Source organism: Rana temporaria, chromosome 2 (assembly GCF_905171775.1).
Source record: "Rana temporaria chromosome 2, aRanTem1.1, whole genome shotgun sequence".
NCBI lineage: Eukaryota > Metazoa > Chordata > Amphibia > Anura > Ranidae > Rana > Rana temporaria.
Window position 1 is genome coordinate 167,506,195 of NC_053490.1, and position 12,228 is coordinate 167,518,422.

Below are 12,228 nucleotides of genomic sequence, written 5' to 3' on the forward strand. Positions count from 1 at the left end.
CAGATCTACCGGTGGGCCTTGGAAGAAGTTGAAGCCAGTCCGGGACCTGGATCTGCTCCTCTTCAAGGAAGCGGAAGAGCGCTGGTAGGTCCGCGCGCGTCTGTAGGGTAAAAGCTCTACCCTCCCTCCGGAAGGTAACGGCCAGGGGATATCCCCATCTGTACGTGAAGCCCTTCTCCCTTGCTAGCTTCGGGATGGGTCTCAGCATCGCCCGCCGCTTCAACGTAGCTCCTGACAAGTCGGGTAGTATCTTGATTGATGCTTCCTCCAGAGGCACCTCTCCCTGCTCCCAGGCTTTGCAGAGTATGTCCTCCTTCTGAGTATACCGTAACAGCCGACATACAACGTTGCGGGGCCTCTCCGGATCCATCGGTCTGGGCCCCAATGTTCTATGTGCCCTGTCCACCTCCACACCCCCCGCGGGATCCTCCAGAATGGCCTTGAAAAGTCTCTGGACTGCCTGCTCCAGATCCTCCGTTCCCACCGATTCTGGGATTCCCCGGAGCCGCAGGTTATTGCGGCGGCTCCGGTCTTCGAAATCTTCGAGGTGTAGCTGGAGGGCAATAGTGTCCCGATGTTGGTCTCTGGCCCTCTCTAGGTCGGTCACCCTCGTCTCAAGGATAGCAATAGAGGTCTCCCCTGTGGATACCCTGTCAGCGAGGGAAGAAACGTCGGCCCTCACCTCCTGGAAATCCCGTCTGTGAGTCTCCTCTAGGCGGAGGATGAGGGCCTCTATGTCCGATCATGTGGGGAGTGCCTGCAGCATGTCGAGGTCCATCTGTATGTCCTCGGGGTGTTGCCGGTAGCCGCCATGTCTGATGCATAGTCCTCGGTCGGGTCCGGAGAGCAGGCCGGGGCGGTCGGTGCGCTCGGGACGGTTCTCCAGCCACTGCAGTCTGGGGCCTCTTCACAGTCTCTCTGCAGCGAGCCATGTGGCGCTGTTGTTCTGGCGCCAGGGGAGGACTGTGGTTTCAGCCCAAAATATCGGTGTATGTCACCGGGTGCTGCACTGGAGCTGGTCACTCTGGTTCCTGGTCTTTCCTTGCGTTTTTTGGCAGATTGCATGCCGATTTTTGTGGTGTTATAGCCGGTAAGGGATGGTCCGGGCCAGGAGCTCAAAGAAGATGCGTCTTCACACGGCCATGCCCAGACCACGCCCCCAACTTTTTCATTTTAAGGCTAGGCAGTATATTTGTTATGGGCATTGTTAATAATTACAAAGTGTTTATATTCTTTAAATATTGATTCTCTTAGTTTCTAATAGAAGTTTCTATCATATTTCAGGTTGTCAGTAAAAATATGCACAGTCAATAAATATTTCATGTTTTGTCAGTAAAAAAAAATTGAGTGGGGGAGAGTTGGCAACCCTGCATCTTTGATATTTTACATAGAAAACTAAAGGGCTAAGTCTGACTGCAGTGGTATTATTTTCACAAGTTGTAAAATTTTCCTATACAATACCATGGACCTCATTATAACCCTCCAAGAAGTCAGAAAAGGTCAAATTTTCCAAAATCTATTTAGTGAGCCTAGTGTTTTAACCACTTAACGAACAAGCCTCTTTCTGAGATTTGTTGTTTACAAGTTAAAAACTGTTTTGTTTTGTTTTTGACAGAAAATTACTTGGAACCCCCAAACATTATATTTTTTGTCCTAACACCCTAGGGAATAAAATGGCGGTCGTTGCAATACTTTGTCACACCGTATTTGCGCAGCTGTAAACATTCCTTGTAATAGAAATAAAGCATGACAGGACCTCCTTAAATATGAGATCTGGGGTCAAAAAGACCTAATATTTACACTAAAATGCAATAAGAAAATAGATTTTTTTTTCTTCAAATGGCCCTTTAACCACTTAAGAGCCGGACCAAAATGCAGGTAAAGGACCTGGCCAGTTTTTGCGATTCGGCACTGCGTTGATTTAACTGACAATTGCGCGGTCGTGCAATGTGGCTCCCAAACAAAATTGGCGTCCTTTTTTTCCCACAAATAGAGCTTTCTTTTTTTTGGTATTTGATCACCTCTGCGGTTTTTATTTTTTGCGCTATAAACAAAAAATAGAGCGACAATTTTGAAAAAAATAAAAATAATCAATACCCCCCAAAAATATATAAAAACATTTTTTTTTCCTCAGTTTAGGCCCATACATATTCTTCTACCTATTTTTGGTAAAATAAGATAAGCGTTTATCGAATGGTTTGCGCAAAATTTATAGTGTTTACAAAATAGGGGATAGTTTTATTGCATTTCTATTAATAATTTTATTTTTTTACTACCAATGGCGGCGATCAGCAATTTTTTCGTGACCGCGACATTATGGCGGACACATCGGACAATTTTGACACATTTTTGGGACAATTGTCATTTTCACAGCAAAAAATGCTATAAAAATGCATTGTTTACTGTGAAAATGACAATTGCAGTTTGGGAGTCAACCACTAGGGGGCGCTGAAGGGGTTAAGTGTGACCTCATATGTTTTTCTAACTGTAGGGGGTGGGGCTGGACGTGTGACATCATTAATCGTGCTTCCCTATATCAGGGAACACACGATCAATGACAGCGCCACAGTGAAGAACGGGGAAGCTGTGTTTACACACAGCTCTCCTCATTCTTCAGCTCCGGGGACCGATCGCGGGACTCCAGTGGCGATCGGGGTCACAGAGCTTCGGACCGGGTTACGGGTGCGCGCCACGGGCACGCGCCCACAACCCACGGCTGGGCACTTAAAGAGGACGTACAGGTACGTGCTTGTGCCATTCTGCCGACGTATATGTGCAGGAGGCGGTCCTTAAGTGGTTAAGTGCTGTGGGCGAAAGTGACGTTTTGACGTTTTTTTTCAGCAGCTTTAGTAGATGCCCCATACTTATTGTTATGTGGTAGTGCCATTTTTGTCAAATTTCAATTTAGTTTTAGTCATAGTCCCTTTGACTAAAATGGCATGTTAGTTTTAGTTATATTTTAGTCATCTGAATTGTTTTAGTTGCAATTTAGGCGACTAAAATAGTGTTAATTTAGTCAATGAATATATTTTAGTCTACAAAATGAACACTGTTTTAAACAGAGTATTTTAGGGTAAATTCTGCCTAGATTTCCATTGTACATTTGAGCTTTTATAGGAAGAATTCCCTTTGCTACACATTAACAAATCACATAAAATGAATGACTCTTGTAGTATCTGCACATCCTTGTAGATAAGGAGGAAAGCTCTTCAGCCATGCTGTGAATAGTGTGCTCAGCATCTTAAGAACATTTTTAGTTGGTCCTTTAAAGACCCTTTGACCTTGATTTGAACTTAAACTGAAGGTGATGTAAAAAAAATGTTGCAACTTGGAACAACTGAATTTTTTCAAATAGTCAAAAAAAATCTTGCTTTAATAGTATTACTATAATATGCCATTAATGGCTTGACTTTTACTGTAAAATGCATATTGCCTATTGCACTATTACCTTTGTATTATTCAAGATGTAAAAATACCTTTAAGGATGTTGACTTGTCCCACCCCTTTAAAAAGTGTATTATGGAGGCATTATTATTAGCAAATACATTTTAGTACAGTCTGCAAACAAGCTTATCTTTTTCCTGGGTTTAGACACCACCCTGGGTTCGTGGACTGCTTTTTTCCATCACCACCCAGCCATCTATTACAACCATTTTTAGTTTAAGGCTGGACATAATAGTAAATTTTTTCCCTCTGGTTTCTCTTCTTGGCATAAGTAGAAATTCAGAAAACCAGACTACCACTTGCAACCTAGAGTCAATCGAAAAAACTTGATCTTGGAAAAAGGATTCCCTCAACAGATCTGTGAATTGGAACTATGCATAGGGCCAGCATATGTACGTTGTCATTTAGTTTCACCCAAAATGACAAAGTTGTGGTGTATTTTTTTGTGTTTAATATTAGACATCTATTATTATTTGATACCATGTGTTCTCCAAAATAAAATAGCATTAAATTATGGATTGTCTTGAAAAGTAACAGCTGTATTCTAAAGCTGGCAATCTAGGAGGGTTTCAGGGTTCCATCCCTTCAATAATGGTGAAAACCTTAGTATACTTAATTTCCTGAACATACAGACCAGGTGAGATACCCATAGAGTGTTATGCCTCATACACACAATCGGAATTTCCAATGAAAAAAAGTCAGAAGGAATTTTTTCATCAAATATTCTGACCGTGTGTATGCCCCATCGGACTTTTTCAGTCCGAAATTCCAATGGACTTAGAAAGAGAGATGGAAAAAAAAAATCTATCGGAAATTCCGTTTGTCTGTATGGAACTCCGAAAAAACACGCATGCTCAAAATCAAGTCGGCGCATGCTTGGAAGCATTGAACTTCATTTTTCTCGGCTTGTCGTACGTGTTGTACGTCACCGCGTTTTTGACAGTAGGAATTTGGTGTGATTGTGTGTATGCAAGAATGCTTGAGCGGAATTCCGTCTGAGTTTATTCTTGACGGAAAAAAACGATAGTGTGTACAGGGCATAAACACCCAACATCCATGTATCACTTATGTATTATACAAATAAAGTTTCCAATTGACATCCCAGCTGTTAACATTTATCTGCTGTGAAGATTGCCGCCTAATGCGTGCTTAGTCTGTACATGAATGAATGCGTCAGATTCATCTGGGTTGTGCTGTTATTTTTATGGCCTTGTGCACACTGGACATTTGGTCATCTCTTGTAGATGCCTTTCCTCCTGGCTGCAGTGTTTTGGCAGAAAAGACGATTGACACTTGTAAACGTGTTTAGGCACATCAAGTGCTTGGTGCTTCATTCATTGTCTAGAATATTAATTTGTTCTGCCCGTTGAAATTGGTTAACACTCAAGTGTTAAACGAGAATAGCATTCAAGTACTTTTAGGTGCAATTTGATGCGTTTTATATGCTTCAAACTTTTTTCTGCCAAAACGCTGCTGCTCTTGGGTGCGCTGTTTTTTTTTTTTGCCTCTAAACGCCTATATGTGGATCGATATAGACTAACATCCATGGGCATTTAGAGGCAGGAAAAAAGAACACCAAACGCCCCAACCGCAGCGTTAAAAAAGTCCAGAGTGCATGAGGCCTATAAGGACTGCTCAGCTGGATGTCAAACTAGACTCAAAAAACAATATTACACTTTCAAAAATAGGTTAATTAAAAAACTTCATCTTGGTTTTTCAAATGTGATGCACAATAAACAGGTAAAGCCCATTTTTTAAAATGTCTTTTTATGTTTAAACTATTTCAAATTTTGTTTTATTACTTCTATTTTCATAGCTGGATCGAACAAACTCCTTATTAGGTCATGTTCACCAGCCATATCAGTACCTTATTGAGTCTGTGCGCCAGAGGGATACACAAATAGACACGTTGAAGGACCAACTCTCAAAGCTAGAAAAAGATGTCGGGTAAGTGGTATTGATTTTATTTCTATTGATGTCACAGATTGTAAATGTAAGCAAAATACAAAGGCTTTAAGATATAAATGAGTTGATACAAAATTATAGTGATTTCTTATGTAGAGTTTTAACACTGGAAATCAGAATGGGGTGTTGTGGCAATGCTGCGTTGAAAAGTGGGTAATCAATCTGCGTTGATCAGTGAAAAGTGGGTAATTTAGGGTACAGAAGCACACAACTTTGTTTCATAATATGTGCATCTAGTGAAGATTCCCCCTTTCCGATAATGGGATAAAGTCCAAATCTTGTTTTTTGTTTTATAGTTTTTTTTTATTTACCTTTTTGTATTATTTTTACAGTACTTGGTAACAATTGTGGTACATATACATGCATCTACTCCAGCAGGTTTCCTCCTTCAACTTGTATGCCCCTCTTCCACCCTCAGGAGCCTATCTTACTTCTGTCCATTCCATGTACCTTTGCAGTAGCTCTTGCATGTCCAATAAGGCATAACATACAGTGGCACACCATATACCTATAGTCTGCTAAAATATTGAAGTAGTGCCCTATTCTGGTCTGTAAGTTTAAGGTGTCAGTACATGTTCAATATTATGGCACGCCATGTTGTATTCCTAAAACATAGCTACCATAAAGAGGAGACAGCCAGGGTCAAAGAAAGCTGGTGCAACAGAGATAGAAGGAAAGGTAAATGGGAGAGCATTGGATTGGTACAAGGTCATTGTGCAGTATGCAGGCATGGAACTGACAATATTGACAATGGATGTACACATATAGAAATTGTTAAGAAGAGCAGTGAGAAGGACGTTGTGCTGCTGAGCAGTTGATAGTACATTGAAATACATTCTAACAAATACATGACCTCCAGCAGTTAAATTACCTTTGTCAACACTCCCCTTCATTGCGGTCTGTCTTCCTGTACACAATTCCATCCATTGCACAGCATTATAGTATCTCTGTGACTGCTGTCTTTTTTTTTTTTTGCTCATTCCCAATGTGCTACTTTTTAGAAATACTATGTACCTTTCAGTGCCGAGAAGTACAATGCTCCTGCTGTCACCACTTACTATACAGTGCTAACTAAAACAGCATCCCTCTCACTGTAGACTGCCATCAAAATTAAGATACTAGACTTGGGATCGACTTGGGAACAATCCGCTTTCCCATACATGGATCGAATCTTGGCCAGTCCCTGCTGAAGTCCTCTATGGGTGGCTTAACTCTCTCGAAACCCAGTCTACTAGTAGTATATTGTAAAATCTGTACAAAAGATAGCTTTTAGTACTTTCCAAAATACTGACATGGAAGATCAGGAGATTTGACTTCACTCCAACTCACCCATCTGCATAATTATCAAATAACTCAGAAGTTATTGAAGCCGAGAAAGCCAGGCAACTAGCAATTTCAAAAGATGGTCAGTAATAGTTTCTAACCTCTCCATGTAAAATGCACTTGAAAACTCTTAATTGTCTCATAGGCAGCATTTGACTTAGTGTTTCTATCTTGTAGACGTGGAGAGCCCTATAATGGAAACTAGTGTGCTTCAGTAGCATTTTACATTCATAAAGATATGACTGGTTGTATTTACGTGACCATTTGTTCAGCTATCTTAAAAGAGAAGTACTGTAATAGGTTTATTTTCTATTTATACAACATACTAACCTAGATGGATGCAGCATCAGACCGATACTGCATCTGTCCCCCGGTGCCTCTGCACTGAGAACGGAGCGATTAAACATCGCCAATGGCTCGGTTCTCTCAGCTACCAGAGCAGAGAGCTGCTTGCCTGTTGGTCTCGCTGAGAGACTGAGACAGGCATCAGTTCAGGCACCTGGTGGATCCAGACTTCATGGTTGCGATGACACAGTGCCTGGACTAATTCTTGTGATGTCAGCAAAGAGTGGGCTTCAGATCGATCTCTGCTGAAAACAGGGTCAAAGAAAGCTGGTGCAACAGAGATAGAAGGAAAGGTAAATGGGAGCGTGTTGGATTGGTACAAGGTCATTGTGCAGTATGCAGGCATGGAACTGACAATATTGGCATTGTACCTTTTGGCAATAGATGTACACATATAGAAATTTTTAAGAAGAGCAGTGAGAAGGACTTTGTGCTGCTGAGCAGTTGATAGTACATTGAAATACATTTCTAACAAATACATGACCTCCAGCAGTTAAATTACCTTTGTCAACACTCTCTGCACTGAGAACCGAGCGATTAAACATTGCAGATGGCTCGGTTCTCTTGGCTACCAGAGCAGAGATCCAGACTTCATGGTTGCAATCACACAGTGCCTGGACTAATTCTTGTGATGTCAGCAAAGAGTGGACCTATAGGAGAAGTCCAGACAAATGAGCTGAGGCTGGACTTCTCCTTTTAAAGCGTCTGTTACCCCAACATTTCATATTCCTGATAAGTTTTCTGCTGTAGCATGTACGTGTATGAGAAAGTATCCTGTTCTCTTTGTATTGCTTTCTTTTATGTGAAGTCTCTGGTGATCCTTCCAGTCCCTTTGCTTTCCTAAAGAAAAAAAAAACTGCCAACACTCAGAAGAGCACACCGTGGTCAGTTCTCTAGTTGTGCAGAGAACTCTGTGTATGCTCCTCAAATGATCTAACTTGTCCAGACACATCTGTGCTGCACAGCCATTCACGGAGTTCAGTGTGCTGCTGCTTCTCCTCCCCCAGCTCTTATGTAGCTGAGAACAGAGGGAATGTGATCATTTGTAAAAAAGGAAAAACAAGTCATTTATAATTTTTTTATCTCTATACAAAAAAGTTTTGCCTTTCATTTCTATTTTAAACTGAATGGGTTGTTTTACAAGGTGATCATTTACAATCACTTTAATGGCTCCTGTGATTTGTCTTTGGCTATGTGCTTAAGTCTTCTACTTCAGTACAGTTCCAGCTGTCTGCCCTTACAGGTGCTTATCCAGCACTAACAAAGTGGTGGGATGAGTTCTCTTCTTATAGTTCATCAATGTGTGTCTTATCCACAGCTAATAAGAGCTTTGTTGCCAATATTGTGCTCTGTTGATATAACTTTATGGTTATTCCTTCTGGTTGCATTTGGCAGGCATGTCATTGTTCTTCACCATTCATCATATTGTTTAACAAAAAAAAAAAAAAAAGATTCTTGATTTTGTTGCCCAATAATCTTCATAATAAAATCTAAATTGGAGCCAAAGGTGCATAGCAACAAAATATTTTCATGACTAGACTTCCTTGTACATCATAATAATTTAAGCCCTTAAAGACTGAATTCACACGTGTTGCACTTTAACACACAGGTATATGTGCACCTCAGTGTGCTGATTTTCATTTTAAAGCCACTCCAACACACATAAAGTATACAAAAATCAACCACAATGCGCACATACAGTGGGGGAAATAAGTATTTGACCCCCTGCAGATTTTGTAAGTTTGCCAACTTACAAAGAAATTAAGGGTCTATAATTTGTGTCATAGGTGTATTTTAAATGATAGAGACAGAATATCAAACAAAAATATACAAATGTTATAAATTGAGTTACAGTTCATTGAGTAAAATAGGTTTTTGATCCCTAAGGAAAACATGACTTAGTACTTGGTGGAGAAACCCTTGTTGGCAAGCACAGAGGTAAGATGTTTCTTATTGTTGGTTACCAGGTTTGTACACATCTCAGGAGGGATTTTGGTCCACTCTTCTTTACAGATCTTATCTAAATCCCCCGCCTCAATCTTCTCAAAACCTTAGGTCTTGTATACTTTACCTCCAGACCTCCCCCCTGCCCCGGATTCCATCATAGTCATTCGTCTACTAACTACCCTAAGGCCAAGATCTCAAAAAAAAACCACCATCAGTAGGTATACATCCTAGTTCCCCTCGTATCCCCAGTACACAATATATATTTTTATAGTCCAGACCATCAGGATCCTTCCAGCCTATATTCTCCTGATTATCATATCAGGGAGCCAAAAAAAAAAAAAGAATACCAGGGATATGGCAAACACATGACCCCCATCTTTATATATTAAGGCATACTATTTTACCCTTAGCATAGCCCCCCCCCCCCAAATCCATTTCACCTGACATTCTCCAACCTTACAACACAAAAAAAAAAAAAAACACTGTTCCTTCGCGGATTAGTGTATTTTAGAACTCCTTAATCTCTCGTTCCTATAATGGATTACAGGAATGGATTACTAAACAGCTTATTTTATGTCCTTCCTAAATTGCTTCTCTCCATTTGCCATTATCGTTAGTAAGAGGGATATTCCATAACTGCAGATAGTTATGTCCAATTAGGAACCTCGATGGGCTCTAATTCCCAAAAATTGAAGAGATCTGGAAGTTGGACAGGATCTCTTAGATTGAAGCTATGTCCCCCCTTTTTTATTATTACTGCCAGCGGGTATCCCCATCTATATGTGGCACCTTCACATAGTAGGTACTCCAATAGGGGCTTTAGCATACGTGATGTGGAAGAGGTGTTTTCCAACTGAAGTGACGAACAGTCAGCTCTGGGGAAGCTCTGGAAGTGCCCCCCCCCCTTCCCACTTTTCAGAACTTTTAATTTATTTGTTTTTGTGTTTATTCACACTTATAATCACCTATTACATAAGAATTTTCTTTTGTATGCTCTTTTATGCCACACAGGTATAATATTAGCACTCAGAGTTAATCTAGCTCTGGTATACATGTAAGATTGATTCACAGAGTTTGGTTTTTTCCTTAATATAACTCTCACTACAGAGGTCACATCCTCACAACCATTCAGTGGTTACCCCTTTTTTTATAGTTTTGGCGCTACATTTATTTTCTTTTTTCTGCTTACACTTATCCACTGGTATGTTGGCTGCCTATTTACACTATATACACACTTAGATTTGTTTAGCGCAATATATTCTTTTATATATATTTTTTAGCATACGTCGCCTGATTTTTGTGTGCTTACATAGGTCCAGGTATATTTGTATTTCACCCCCCCATGTACTTCAATGTTCCCTCTTGCCAAGCGGCCCTGAGTATATCCCCCTTTACCCTAAAAAAATGGACTCTACACAGCACATCTCCTGGATTAGTCTGTGCTGGGTTACGAGTTGTAGGAACCTTATGTACCCGGTCAAGCTCAATAGGGGTACTTGGGGGATTCTTCAATAGCTGATTTAAAATAGCTGTGACTGTCTCTCTTAAGGCAGGTCCCTCTGTTTCCTCCGGGACCCCCTTTATCCGAATGTTATTCCTCCTACTCCTATTTTCGGATTCTTCAGATTGTAGTTGTAGTAATATCATTCGCTGATGTTGTTTGTATAGTTTTTCTTCTAAAATTTCTAATCGATTGTCTGCCATATTTTGCATTTGTTCCAGATTTGTAACTCTGAGATCTACCGTCTCTACTTTATTTTGTACCTTCGCAATCTCCTCTCTGTGTTCCAGTTATACTAATTAGTAGTTGTTGGATGCCCTCTTTAGTGGGGAGAGCCTTAATAAGCTGTTTAAGCTGGGTAATGTCCTGCTCTATCCCCTTCTCCTGTATCTGTGTAATAGGTGTAGTATGGGAACATACCTGCGTGTCTTCATTATTAACTGTAGATATTGGGGGTTCCTTTTCAACTGCACCCACCAGCAAATCTGCTCCGGTCTGTAGTGGTGAAACAGCTGACACCTGTAACAATGCCTGTAGCGCTGCCTCCGGATACGGCTCCTGTGTCAGAGCCATGCTGGTGTCCACCGACTGTTTCAGGTCCTTCTTCACGGTCAGGTATCTGGTTATGTAAGAATGGGTTGGAGTGGACGGCACTCCTGTATTCCTCCCCCATCTCGACATGGACCACCCGGGACTCCGGAGACACTACTCCCCGTATGACAGTGCTATAGCACTCAATAGGCAGTCAGCGTGATTACAGGGACATTGCTGCTCCGTGGAGCCCTGGGTATTTCAGCCGTAGATCTGCCAGACTTCCAATGCACTGCTGAGCCGCGGGGCTAAGAAATTTGACCGCCGGTCTACTGACAGGTGCACAGTGGTACAACTAGGCTCCGATCTCCAGGAGTCTCGCACTGCCATGCTTAGACCACTCCCCCCTGAGCGTGACCGCGTTCTTGACGTTCGGAATTGCCGACAAAATTTGTGTGATCGTGTGTATGCAACACAAGTTTGAACCAATGTTCCGTCGGAAAAAAATCCACGGTTTTGTTGTCGGAATGTCCGATCATGTGTACGCGGCATTAGAGTTTGAACACTGCTGATTGACATTCTTAATTCCTTGGCTATCTTTTTATATCCCTTTCCTGTTTTATACAGTTCAACTACCTTTTCTCGCAGATCCTTTGACAATTATTTTGCTTTCCCCTTGACTCAGAATCTAGAAACGTCAGTGCAGCACTAGATGAAAGATGCAAGGGTATGTCAGGAGTCCAGAAACTCATTGACCTTTTATACACACACACTAATTACAAGCAAACGGATCACAGATGAGGCTGGTTACCTTTATTAGCCATTCAAACCCCTTTGTGTCAACTTGTGTGCATGTTTTTAGGCCCGAATCACTAGGGTATGTAAACTTTTGATCAGGGTCATTTGGGTAATTTCTGTTGTTATGATTTAAAAAGAGTAAAAACAGTTGATTAGGGCTGCAACTAACGATTATTTTCATAATCGCTTAGTTGGCCGATTATTGTATTGATTAATCGGTTAATAACGTAAAAAAAAAAAAAAAGTAATTTTGCAGTGATTTGCAATTTTTTTGGCCAATTTGTTGTACAAAACACAAATTGACGCAAAAACACATTACATGCTTTTCTGCAGCTTCTCCATTGAAGTATATTGGACCAAAAAAAACAAATTTA

At 41.0% G+C, this 12,228-nt stretch overlaps 1 protein-coding gene across 1 annotated transcript in view; it reads left to right on the forward strand.

Moving 5' to 3' along the window:
- Nucleotides 1-12,228, forward strand: part of PIBF1 (progesterone immunomodulatory binding factor 1) — a 217,681-nt gene that overhangs the window by 151,356 nt on the left and 54,097 nt on the right. The window contains exon 15 of the mRNA XM_040341371.1: nt 5,261-5,391. Coding sequence (XP_040197305.1) covers nt 5,261-5,391 — 131 coding nt within the window. The remainder of the gene's footprint in view (nt 1-5,260; nt 5,392-12,228) is intronic.